This window comes from Rattus norvegicus, chromosome 7 (genome assembly GCF_021556685.1).
Source record: "Rattus norvegicus strain SHRSP/BbbUtx chromosome 7, alternate assembly SHRSP_T2T, whole genome shotgun sequence".
In the NCBI taxonomy this organism is placed as follows: domain Eukaryota; kingdom Metazoa; phylum Chordata; class Mammalia; order Rodentia; family Muridae; genus Rattus; species Rattus norvegicus.
In genome coordinates this window covers 80,505,855-80,520,000 of record NC_141540.1, presented here as the reverse complement: position 1 = coordinate 80,520,000, position 14,146 = coordinate 80,505,855, and the positions used below count along the sequence as shown (strand labels likewise).

At 42.0% G+C, this 14,146-nt stretch overlaps 1 protein-coding gene across 5 annotated transcripts in view; it reads right to left on the bottom strand.

Annotated features, from left to right (window-relative positions):
• Dcstamp (dendrocyte expressed seven transmembrane protein) overlaps positions 1-14,146 on the bottom strand; it is a 33,077-nt gene that overhangs the window by 5,276 nt on the left and 13,655 nt on the right. Inside the window, exon 4 of one of the 5 annotated variants that reach the window (XM_087555306.1) lies at positions 13,742-13,838. In XM_087555306.1, the coding sequence (XP_087411432.1) occupies positions 13,764-13,838 (75 nt within the window). In that variant the 3' untranslated portion in view covers positions 13,742-13,763. 5 annotated transcript variants of the gene reach the window in all.

Sequence of the window (14,146 nt, the reverse complement as noted above, 5' to 3'; positions counted from 1 at the left end):
GCATACTGTGTGGGTTTTTCAAGGTTGTCTTCAACTTTAAAACAATGGGATCTATCATCCCTTAAATTTAACTACAAAATGTAATCAAGTTTAATCATCTAAATAAAAATATATTTAGTAGCAAGTCGTGTTTATTAAACAGATAAGAATAGACAAGATTGCCTGTCCTCACTCATTCACACAAGTAGGTGATTGGCCCTCAGAGAGGTGCACTGGTTGGCAGGCGTTTAGCATTTTGTGTTATTGAAGAAATTCCGTGGCACATCAACAGCAGGTGGAAGTCCTGTGTGTGTAACCCGCTACACAATTAATTATGTAGATACCATATAGATGTGCTTTTACTTAATTAACAATTCCTCTTCTCGAGGCTTACTAAAATTCTCCAAATGACTGTGTACTGAGATCGCATAGTCTCCTCAGTTACTGACTTCTTTAGCACATATATTCCCAGGGCATGAATTCCACCAGTACATGTCAGGATACTTGGATGTATGTTTAGAAATCTGGAATTTCATTCTTTTGCATATGCAGTCAATCCTTTTTGTTGCTGCTGCTGGTGTGTGTGTGTGTGTGTGTGTGTGTGTGTGTGTGTGTGTGTGTGTGTAGTTCAGAGGACAGCTTTTAGGAGGAGTTGGTTTTCTCCTTGCACCTTGTCAAGGCACTATCTCTCCTGTTTTTGTAGCCCTCCACACTCCATGCTGGCCTGCAAGCTTTCAGTGATTCTCTTCTGTCTCTGCCTCACTTCTGGCCTAAGTAGTATGGGGGGTTGCAAATGCAAGACACCACATCTGGATGTTTATGGGTTTAGGATATCAAATTGGGATGATCAGGCTTACATGGCAAGGACTATAACCTCCTGATCCATTCATTTCATCAGCCCTGTGTAGACAACTTTGACACTGGGCCAACTCTAAAATTGAGGACCATGGGGAGAGCAGGTCAGCATGGGTTGCATGTTTGTCTCTGTCCCTAAGAGACCTCCCTTGTGTAGGCTTTCCATTTTCTTCCATAGTAGACACATAAATAGACGGTCAGAAAAGCATCATTCCTAGTCTTTGCTAATGAGGCTGGAAGGTTTTAGGAGGGACATACCACACTGTATATTTTCATCATCCATGAAGGCAGAGACCATTCTGTTTTCACTGCACTGTGTAGCTAGTTGTATTATATTTCTGTCATTGCATTTCTAACAAATTGTTAAAAATTGTAAAATTGTTTGCATTTGTACAGATTGACCAACTTAACTCTGATTTGTTCTCTGAGTATTAACTGAGGTTCATAGATACTCAGAATTTAGATAATAGAAAGGTACTTGTCTCCTGTATCATATCACCATCTTTCCTTCATGTCTAGCTATTGAAAAATGTCACTAAAACCATTATAGATAGAAGGCAAAAGGGAAATTGACCTCTGAACACGTGGAAGCTTAGTCTACTGTTGATTTGAATCTTATCTGTGCAGCTTAGGAATATTTAAGGCTAAGATAACAGGTTTTCAAATATGAGTATGTACCTGCATTCTCCCACCACTCATTTTACCAGCCAGCTCCTCTGTCCTCTTTAATTTCAATAATGACCTCAGTGGTATTTGTTACTTGTTAGAAATCACTATTATTAACTTTGGGTGAGACAACTAGCTCTCATTAAGAATGAAATATGTGTGACACTTTGTCATAGGGGCACTAAAAGCAAAAACTATCTGAGAGCTTCAAAACATCCCACATGGTAATTTTGATTGATTAGGTCCTAATGAGAAAAGCAACAGGCGCAGAATTGATAAAGGAAAGATGTCTACTATCATAGGAAGAATCACGATGAGACTATTCCTACGAAGTGCTTAAGATCACTAGATCTGCAGTAACAATATAAAGATATAACAAAAAGCAAATGTGGAGCTAGTGGGGACATCAAAAAGACTCCAATACAGCACTGCCACCAACTTGGGATTCGAAATGAGGGAGGAGGGAAGTCCCACACCCGCGGATCCCGGCCCGCAGCAGCTCTCTGCTCCCAGACCCGGTGAGAGAGAGACCCAACCGCCTGGTCAGGTGGGCATTCCTGAGGCTGCAGAGCGGAAGAGACCACCAACACTGCTCACCCCTGCCCACATCCCTGGCCCAAGAGGAAACTGTATAAGGCCTCTGGGCTCCCGTAGGGGAGGGCCCAGGAGCGGCAGGACCCCTGCCTGAGACACCACCGGAACCTGAAAGAAACAGACCGGATAAACAGTTCTCTGCACCCAAATCCCGTGGGAGGGAGAGCTAAACCTTCAGAGAGGCAGACAAGCCTGGGAAACCAGAAGAGACTGCTCCCTGCACACACATCTCGGACGCCAGAGGAAAAAGCCAAAGGCCATCTGGAACCCTGGTGCACTGAAGCTCCCGGAAGGGGCGGCACAGGTCTTCCTGGTTGCTGCCACTGTGGAGAGCCCGTGGGCAGCACCCCACGAGCGAACTTGAGCCTCAGGACCACAGGTAAGACCAAATTTTCTGCTGCAAGAAAGCTGCCTGGTGAACTCAAGACACAGGCCCACAGGAACAGCTGAAGACCTGTAGAGAGGAAAAACTACACGCCCGAAAGCAGAACACTCTGTCCCCATAACTGACTGAAAGAGAGGAAAACAGGTCTACAGCACTCCTGACACACAGGCTTATAGGACAGTCTAGCCACTGTCAGAAATAGCAGAACAAAGTAACACTAGAGATAATCTGATGGCGAGAGGCAAGCGCAGGAACCGAAGCAACAGAAACCAAGACTACATGGCACCATCGGAGCCCAATTCTCCCATCAAAACAAACATGGAATATCCAAACACACCAGAAAAGCAAGATCTAGTTTCAAAATCATTTTTGATCATGATGCTGGAGGACTTCAAGAAAGACGTGAAGAACTCCCTTAGAGAAAAAGTAGAAGCCTACAGAGAGGAATCGCAAAAATGCCTGAAAGAATTCCAGGAAAACATAAATAAACAAGCAGAAGCCCATAGAGAGGAGACACAAAAATCCCTGAAAGAATTCCAGGAAAACACAATCAAACAGTTGAAGGAATTGAGGATGGAAATAGAAGCAATCAAGAAAGAACACAGGGAAACAGCCCTGGATATACAAAACCAAAAGAAGAGACAAGGAGCTGTAGATACAAGCTTCACCAACAGAATACAAGAGATGGAAGAGAGAATCTCAGGAGCAGAAGATTCCATAGAGATCATTGACTCAACTGTCAAGGATAATGTAAAGCGGAAAAAGCTACTGGTCCAAAACATACAGGAAATCCAGGACTCAATGAGAAGATCAAACCTAAGGATAATAGGTATAGAAGAGAGTGAAGACTCCCAGCTCAAAGGACCAGTAAATATCTTCAACAAAATCATAGAAGAAAACTTCCCTAACCTAAAAAAAGAGATACCCATAGACATACAAGAAGCCTACCGAACTCCAAATAGATTGGACCAGAAAAGAAACACCTCCCGTCACATAATTGTCAAAACACCAAACGCACAAAAAAAAGAAAGAATATTAAAAGCAGTAAGGGAAAAAGGTCAAGTAACATATAAAGGCAGACCTATCAGAATCACACCAGACTTCTCGCCAGAAACTATGAAGGCCAGAAGATCCTGGACTGATGTCATACAGACCCTAAGAGAACACAAATGCCAGCCCAGGTTACTGTATCCAGCAAAACTCTCAATTAACATTGATGGAGAAACCAAGATATTCCATGACAAAACCAAATTTACACAATATCTTTCTACAAATCCAGCACTACAAAGGATAATAAATGGTAAAGCCCAACATAAGGAGGCAAGCTATACTCTAGAAGAAGCAAGAAACTAATCGTCTTGGCAACAAAACAAAGAGAATGAAAGCACACAAACATAACCTTACATCCAAATATGAATATAACGAGAAGCAATAATCACTATTCCTTAATATCTCTCAATATCAATGGCCTCAACTCCCCAATAAAAAGACATAGATTAACAAACTGGATACGCAATGAGGACCCTGCATTCTGCTGCCTACAGGAAACACACCTCAGAGACAAAGACAGACACTACCTTAGAGTGAAAGGCTGGAAAACAACTTTCCAAGCAAATGGTCAGAAGAAGCAAGCTGGAGTAGCCATTCTAATATCAAATAAAATCAATTTCCAACTAAAAGTCATCAAAAAAGATAAGGAAGGACACTTCATATTCATCAAAGGAAAAATCCACCAAGATGAACTCTCAATCCTAAATATCTATGCCCCAAATACAAGGGCACCTACATACGTAAAAGAAACCTTACTAAAGGTCAAAACACACATTGCACCTCACACAATAATAGTGGGAGATTTCAACACCCCACTCTCATCAATGGACAGATCATGGAAACAGAAATTAAACAGTGATGTCGACAGACTAAGAGAAGTCATGAGGCAAATGGACTTAACAGATATTTATAGAACATTCTATCCTAAAGCAAAAGGATATAACTTCTTCTCAGCTCCTCATGGTACTTTCTCCAAAATTGACCATATAATTGGTCAAAAAACGGGCCTCAACAGGTACAGAAAGATAGAAATAATCCCATGCGTGCTATCGGACCACCACGGCCTAAAACTGGTCTTCAATAACAATAAGGGAAGAATGCCCACATATACGTGGAAATTGAACAATGCTCTACTCAATGATAACCTGGTCAAGGAAGAAATAAAGAAAGAAATTAAAAACTTTTTAGAATTTAATGAAAATGAAGGTACAACATACCCAAACTTATGGGACACAATGAAAGCTGTGCTAAGAGGAAAACTCATAGCGCTGAGTGCCTGCAGAAAGAAACAGGAAAGAGCATATGTCAGCAGCTTGACAGCACACCTAAAAGCTCTAGAACAAAAAGAAGCAAATACACCCAGGAGGAGTAGAAGGCAGGAAATAATCAAACTCAGAGCTGAAATCAACCAAGTAGAAACAAAAAGGACCATAGAAAGAATCAACAGAACCAAAAGCTGGTTCTTTGAGAAAATCAACAAGATAGATAAACCCTTAGCCAGACTAACGAGAGGACACAGAGAGTGCGTCCAAATTAACAAAATCAGAAATGAAAAGGGAGACATAACTACAGATTCAGAGGAAATTCAAAAAATCATCAGATCTTACTATAAAAACCTATATTCAACAAAACTTGAAAATCTTCAGGAAATGGACAATTTCCTAGACAGATACCAGGTATCGAAGTTAAATCAGGAACAGATAAACCAGTTAAACAACCCCATAACTCCTAAGGAAATAGAAGCAGTCATTAAAGGTCTCCCAACCAAAAAGAGCCCAGATCCAGACGGGTTTAGTGCAGAATTCTATCAAACCTTCATAGAAGACCTCATACCAATATTATCCAAACTATTCCACAAAATTGAAACAGATGGAGCACTACCGAATTCCTTCTACGAAGCCACAATTACTCTTATACCTAAACCACACAAAGACACAACAAAGAAAGAGAACTTCAGACCAATTTCCCTTATGAATATCGACGCAAAAATACTCAATAAAATTCTGGCAAACCGAATTCAAGAGCACATCAAAACAATCATCCACCATGATCAAGTAGGCTTCATCCCAGGCATGCAGGGATGGTTTAATATACGGAAAACCATCAACGTGATCCATTATATAAACAAACTGAAAGAACAGAACCACATGATCATTTCATTAGATGCTGAGAAAGCATTTGACAAAATTCAACACCCCTTCATGATAAAAGTCCTGGAAGAATAGGAATTCAAGGCCCATACCTAAACATAGTAAAAGCCATATACAGCAAAGCAGTTGCTAACATTAAACTAAATGGAGAGAAACTTGAAGCAATCCCACTAAAATCCGGGACTAGACAAGGCTGCCCACTCTCTCCCTACTTATTCAATATAGTTCTTGAAGTTCTAGCCAGAGCAATCAGACAACAAAAGGAGATCAAGGGGATACAGATCGGAAAAGAAGAGGTCAAAATATCACTATTTGCAGATGACATGATAGTATATTTAAGTGATCCCAAAAGTTCCACCAGAGAACTACTAAAGCTGATAAACAACTTCAGCAAAGTGGCTGGGTATAAAATTAACTCAAATAAATCAGTTGCCTTCCTCTATACAAAAGAGAAACAAGCCGAGAAAGAAATTAGGGAAACGACACCCTTCATAATAGACCCAAATAATATAAAGTACCTCGGTGTGACTTTAACCAAGCAAGTAAAAGATCTGTACAATAAGAACTTCAAGACACTGAGGAAAGAAATTGAAGAAGACCTCAGAAGATGGAAAGATCTCCCATGCTCATGGATTGGCAGGATTAATATAGTAAAAATGGCCATTTTACCAAAAGCAATCTACAGATTCAATGCAATCCCCATCAAAATACCAATCCAATTCTTCAAAGAGTTAGACAGAACAATTTGCAAATTCATCTGGAATAACAAAAAACCCAGGATAGCTAAAGCTATCCTCAACAATAAAAGGACTTCAGGGGGAATCACTATCCCTGAACTCAAGCAGTATTACAGAGCAATAGTGATAAAAACTGCATGGTATTGGTACAGAGACAGACAGATAGACCAATGGAATAGAATTGAAGACCCAGAAATAAACGCACACACCTATGGTCACTTGATTTTTGACAAAGGAGCCAAAACCATCCAATGGAAAAAAGATAGCATTTTCAGCAAATGGTGCTGGTTCAACTGGAGGGCAACATGTAGAAGAATGCAGATCGATCCATGCTTATCACCCTGTACAAAGCTTAAGTCCAAGTGGATCAAGGACCTCCACATCAAACCAGACACACTCAAACTAATAGAAGAAAAACTAGGGAAGCATCTGGAACACATGGGCACTGGAAAAAATTTCCTGAACAAAACACCAATGGCTTACGCTCTAAGATCAAGAATCGACAAATGGGATCTCATAAAACTGCAAAGCTTCTGTAAGGCAAAGGACACTGTGGTTAGGACAAAACGGCAACCAACAGATTGGCAAAAGATCTTTACCAATCCTACAACAGATAGAGGCCTTATATCCAAAATATACAAAGAACTCAAGAAGTTAGACCGCAGGGAAACAAATAACCCTATTAAAAAATGGGGTTCAGAGCTAAACAAAGAATTCACAGCTGAGGAATGCCGAATGGCTGAGAAACACCTAAAGAAATGTTCAACATCTTTAGTCATAAGGGAAATGCAAATCAAAACAACCCTGAGATTTCACCTCACACCAGTGAGAATGGTTAAGATCAATAACTCAGGTGACAGCAAATGCTGGCGAGGATGCGGAGAAAGAGGAACACTCCTCCATTGTTGGTGGGGTTGCAGACTGGTACAACCATTCTGGAAATCAGTCTGGAGGTTCCTCAGAAAATTGGACATTGAACTGCCTGAGGATCCAGCTATACCTCTCTTGGGCATATACCCAAAAGATGCCCCAACATATAAAAAAGACACGTGCTCCACTATGTTCATCGCAGCCTTATTCATAATAGCCAGAAGCTGGAAAGAACCCAGATGCCCTTCAACAGAGGAATGGATTCAGAAAATGTGGTACATCTACACAATGGAATATTACTCAGCTATCAAAAACAACGAGTTTATGAAATTCGTAGGCAAATGGTTGGAACTGGAAAATATCATCCTGAGTGAGCTAACCCATTCACAGAAAGACATACATGGTATGCACTCATTGATAAGTGGCTATTAGCCCAAATGCTTGAATTACCCTAGATCCCTAGAACAAACGAAACTCAAGACCGATGATCAAAATGTGAATGCTTCACTCCTTCTTTAAATGAGGAAAAAGAATACCCTTGGCAGGGAAGGGAGAGGCAAAGATTAAAACAGAGACTGAAGGAACACCCATTCAGAGCCTGCCCCACATATGACCCATACATATACAGCCACCCAATTAGAGAAGATGGATGAAGCAAAGAAGTGCAGGCCTACAGGAGCCGGATGTAGATCGCTCCTAAGAGACACAGCCAGAATACAGCAAATACAGAGGCGAATGCCAGCAGCAAACCACTGAACTGAGAATAGGCCCCCGTTGAAGGAATCAGAGAAAGAACTGGAAGAGCTTGAAGGGGCTCGAGACCCCAAAAGTACAACAATGTCAAGCAACCAGAGCTTCCAGGGACTAAGCCACTACCTAAAGACCATACATGGACTGACCCTGGACTCTGACCCCATAGGTAGCAATGAATATCCTAGTAAGAGCACCAGTGGAAGGGGAAGCCCTGGGTCCTGCTAAGACTGAACCCCCAGTGAACTAGACTATGGGGGAGGGCGGCAATGGGGGGAGGGTTGGGAGGGGAACACCCATAAGGAAAGGGAGGGGGGAGGGGGATGTTTGCCCGGAAACCGGGAAAGGGAATAACACTTGAAATGTATATAAGAAATACTCAAGTTAATAAAAAAAAAAAAAAAGAAATGAGAGAGGAGGTAGACTTCATAAGCCATCAGAGCTAGGGAAGAAAGGCAACTGTGTGAAATCACTTTTGCCAGGCTCTTTCTGCTCTACACAATTAAGAAAGCACATTTCACAATAGAAGCCTCCAAGAATTCAACTCACTGTTCACTTCCACCTAAAGTGAACCAGCTACGCTTAAATAATCATCAGACGGCCGGCTTACACTGACTGTGGTGAGCAGGTCAAAGTCTGTTTCCAACTAGAGAATTGCTCCTTGCGACAGTATCTCCTTGTCATCTCTCCTTCCCGGGGAAGGACCCCTTCAGTCACAGGGTAACTGTGCCCAACAGAGTGAAATAGCAAGTCCCAGTTCCTAGGACTTGCTAGATGCAAAAGAGAGAGGAGTGGATTTGATGTCTATGAAATTAAGACATTTTTCCATGTGATGCTCTCCCCACACAGAAGAGGCTGACCTGGGCATTTGTGACAAGAAGGACAGAGAGCTAGCATGGTAGTCTAACACGTGCAACCCCCTCATTAGTTTGAGAGAATACCGAAGGGGCGAGGTGAACACCACCCTTCCCTTGAGAGCAGCTGGGTCAAATGCTCGACCTGGATGTCAGTGATGCTAATGCTGAGGTACAAGAATAGGCTAGATAATTACCAGAAATGAGATTTTTTTTTTCGGAGCTGGGGACTGAACCCAGGGCCTTGAGTTTGCTAGGCAAGCGCTCTACCACTGAGCTAAATCCCCAACCCCCAGAAATGAGATATTTAAAAGCAACCCAGTCTCTCTAAAAACTGTCCATTTGATCCTTTGTCTGGGTTAATGGGAGTGAGATTCTTATTGTGTAGAGAGAATAAACTAAAAAAATTAAATGCATAAAATAATTCATTATTTAAATGTGTTAATATATACAGATGTCTAGAAAACACAGCAGATCTAGAGATATGACTCACTGGGAGTCATGCATAAAGTCATGAGGCTCAAAGTTCAATCCTTTCTGTAGCAAAATCAAACACACACACACACACACACACACACACTCACACACACACCATGCACAGGCACATGAAAATACAAAGTCTTCAGTGCTTAAACAAGGCAAAATTGCAAATGTACCTTGCCTTCTCAAGTCCTTTTATGGCTGACAATTGCGTGTGATTATGTGCACTTTTCCTAGAACACACTTTACAGCACTGTTGCATTGTGTTTATGATAATCAGAGATACAATTGTTCTGTGGCCCAACAGTTTACGGGAAATTCTAGGTGACCAGTGTTAATAGGAATGTCTTTATTGTGGAGTTTCACTGTTTTTTCACTACCCCAATAGACTTTGTGATTCATCCTTGAATTTATCACGTAATATTCATTCTCCATAGCCCCCTTTTCGTGAAGCAACCATGGAACTAGTGGTGCTCGGTATTTGATTTCAGATATTCTGATTTGGACACATTTCTAATGTCGGTCTCTTCTGTGAAAGAAATTTCGCCACTGAGGAATTGTAATTCTGTAAGGTTCCACAGGGTGTGGTTCTGAATCCCAGCTGCCTAGAAGAATCCTTGAGCAACTTCAAACATGCCAGTGTGGGGTCCCTACCCTAGCAGCATAGCCAGGGCCTTGGAGGATGAATTGACCAGTAGTAAGCTTTAGGGCTACACATCCTAAGAGTTATACCCCTCCTTACCAGCCTGGGAGCCATGGACCAAACAATGTGAATTCTTCTTAAATGATGAATGCAAGACCATGAACTCCATGGAACTTGCCTCCCCATTCTACCAAATACCAACAGTGTTAGGAAGTCTTGTTTGCATATGTGTAAAATCAGAGATATGCCAAGCCTGATTGTGTGTATGCCTTTAGACTCATCATTCTGGAGGCAGATACAAGTGCATGTGAGTTCCAGGCCAGCCTGGTCTATAGAGCATGTCTCAAAGCCCCTACTTAGGAAGACCAAGTCTTTAAGCCGGCATATAGTGCATGCCTTTAATCCCAGCTCTCAGGAGGCTGAGGCAGATAGATCGCTGTTGAGTTCAAGGCCAGCCTGATGTATATAGACAGTTCCAGGACAGCCATGGCTACATGAAGAGACCCTGTCTCAAGAACAACCAAGTAAACAAACACAAAAAAATGAGACCAAACACTTAAACAGGCTTATGTGACATTCTTACAGATAGTGAATAAGCCCTTGAAAAGATATGCAACCTTGGCAGTCATTAGGAAAATTAAAATTCTAAAAACCAATGCTACTATACACCTACTATGGCTAAGTTGGACCAAAGTCATGTTTCTGGGAATAAATCTTGCTCTCTATAAAATTATAAATAAATAGAAGTAAAGAATCCAGAAAAATAGAGACGATATTTTATAGAGGATTTGGGGCCCAAGAAGGGAAATGATAAGAGGCACTAACACAAAAAGCTTTATTCAAGTGTCCTTCAGAGATCCAAACCAACCAGAGCAGTGAGGGAGCCTCAACCAGAGGAGGAGAAATTTCAAGCACTCCCAGCAGAGGAGAGGGGACAGTGGGAGCCGCCTGCCTGAGTAGGTGACATGGCTGGGAGGGTATGGGTCAACAGCTAGCAGGCTAGTAGGGCCTGTGGTCTTAGGACCATGAGACTCTACCAGTGTGGTGGACAGTAAGGAGTGAAAGAGGTTTCTATGGATACGCAAAGCAGGTAGCCTCCAGACTGGCAGTTCTCAACTTGTGGGTCTCGACCCGTCTGTGGGTTATACAGCAGGTATCCTGCATATCAAATATTTACATTGCAATTCATAACAGTAGAAAATTATAGCTATAAAGTAGCAAGGAAATGATTTTCTGGGTGGGGATCAAAGGAACATGAGGAGTTATTTTAAAGGATCGTGCCATTAGAACCGTTGAGAGCCACTACTCTAGGTGGTAGGTAGCCGCTTAAACATGTAGAACGTTAGCACTGAAGGCCAGGCTCTTACATACAGGGTCTTAGCTTGTGGTGAACAACCTATGAAATCCACCCGGGAGGACCATCATGTTGGCCCACTTCTATAGCATACCTGCTCTGCAGAACTGTTAAAGGCTAGCAGGGACAAAATGCTGGCTTAGACAGAGCAGAACGTGGTAGAGACAGGAAGGCCAGCAGACAGCACAGGCTGTGTGGGAGAAGTCCTAATTAAACCCTGTCCTCCACCTTGAAAGGTACCAACAAATGTTGAGTGACTGTCCCTCTGGTTCCAACTCTTGGAATCCCATGTAGCCCTTGGATCATGCGGAGGTCAGAGTTATTTTTCTCTTGAAATGTTGAGAGAGCTCCTGCCCTTCCCTTGAAGGTATGGGGGGAAGATGGGTGCATCTATGAAAGAACGGATATGTGCAGACGTCCAGACATGTGCAGTCATTTGGATCCAAAGCCTCTGTGGAGCAGAGGAAAGCCAGTACTCTAGCTTGCCTGTCCTCCCATGGTGGCCTCCTTGTCTGCACAATACCCACCTCACACAGAATTTACTCTTTCACCAAAATGTCCCTTAGAGGGAATGTTTGCGCCTTATGGTAGCATTATAAATAAGATACATGTAAGAAATTATTAAACTAGAAAAGACACTATTTGATCACCACAGGAATCAACAGATGCTAAACTTAGAGCATAAACACGTTAAACAGGGATGAGTGTGTAGTCTCACAGTGTCTCCCCACAGATGCTTATTAATTACAAAGGAAAACAATAATTACAATGGAAGAATTCGCCAGATGCTGCCTTAGCCCTATGATCAAAAGTAGCTTGTCAGCAACTTGGGCCTCCTGCTGTGAGGCAAGGAGCAAACACAGCGTCACTTTTATATATTTTTAGTGAAACTGCATCACCTCTGTTTAACTAAGAGGGAACCTTAGTGAACTGAACCTGAAGGAGATTTTATAAAGTAACTGACCATGATTCTTTGAAGCTGCCAGGGTCCTGGGACCAAGGAAATATGGAGGAAATCTTCCTGGAGGAAGCAACAATAGAATTAGCTAATGTGGGATCCTGGCTTGAATGCAGGGTCCAGAGGGGAGTGCTAATCCTTTGATTGTAATATGAGCTCCTGATTCTATGTCTTTCAGGGTCATTGTTCTGATTTTGAGATTGTTACGTGAGATGTGAATGCTTGGCCATCACGGCGAAGGGCAAGTGTAACTTGATACCATTTTCTCAACTCTTTATAACCCTGCCAACTTTCAAAATAAAAAAATTTAAAAAATGACTTTCATATCCTGGTACTTAGAGATAACAGGGTCATTATTCAAGGAGATTTTCCCCATCTTAGGTGTTTTGCGATAAGAAAGGTGAGAGAGGTCCAAAATATGTGTTTTAATAAGTATGTCCTACGATGCTGGTGCAGCATACAACCCCATCCTAAAACTTGGCTGGAGGAGTTACTGGAAAAGACAACAAAAGAGTCAACGGCTGGAGGGGTGGGAGGGAGAGGGAGGTGATGAGAAGAAACTGGGTGTTCCTGAACACGGGCTTCAGGACTTCTGACTAAGGGGCGCAGAGGGAGAAGAGGCAGCTATGAGGTAACATCACATCATGAAAGACATTATATATAAGTCATTCCAGGGCCTGAAGAGACCGGGAGATTAATAGACACTGCTGACTTTACATACTTGAGCTCTTGGCAGCTGCTGATGAGACCGAAGTAGATACTTCACAATTGTTTTTTGGATTTTTTTTTCTCTGAATGGTATTTGCTCTGTGTCCAGTCTCCTCAGGAAGGGGTACTGATATAACTTCCTAATTACCTACCTTTCTATTGCTATGATAAAATCACATGATCAAGGCAACATGTAGAAGAAAGGGTTTATTTGGACTTAAGGTTCCAGAGAGGAACCATGACCATCTCAGTGGGGAACTATGCTGACAGACAGACCTGGAGGCAGGGACAGCTGAGAACCCACATCTCCAGCCACAGGCAGGAAATAGAGCAAACAGGAATTAGCACATGGCTTTTAAAACTGCAAAACACTTTCTGGTGACACACTTTATCCAGCAAGACCACACCTCGTAAGTCTCCCCTAAATTGCACCAACTGGGGATCTATCATCTACCTATCAAACATCTTAGCCTCTAGAGGACATGTTCATGCCAACCATCATTTTAGCTTTAACCATGACATTCTAGGTACTGTGTTTTGTTTGGAAGACAGACTAAAAATCTATTTACCTAGGGACCATTTGGCATTATGATTGACAAGTAGCTTGAAGAATAACCAGAAAGGTGGGCTTGCAAACTCAAGCATCTGTAGACCTTCTTCTCATAGAGCCCTCTCTTACTGAATAGACAGTAAGAAGCAGCCACTGACCCTGGAAGAAGGACCATGTTGCTCACGGGTCATCTTCATTTGCAGGGATCATATGCTTCTTCCTAGTCATTTTCAGGACTGGAAGCCAGAAGTGAATCTGAAAATTAGATAAATAGACATTGGAATCACTTCAAATGCCACTGCTATAAACTTTGAAAGACACAGAAAATATCCTTGGGGGCTTTCCCAGTCTCTCATTGGCTGTAACTGTTTTCCAGCTGTGTGTGTTGTAGGTGCCTGACAGTGGCAATGTGAATGATTCTCATGCTCGACACAAGAGTGAGTTTCTCCCTCTAGACACAAGTGCTTCCTCCTATTGATCTGTGTCTTCGACTTGTTCGAAGATTCTTATTTTCTCTCATTAATAAATAAATGATAGACAGATAATGATAAATAGATATATAG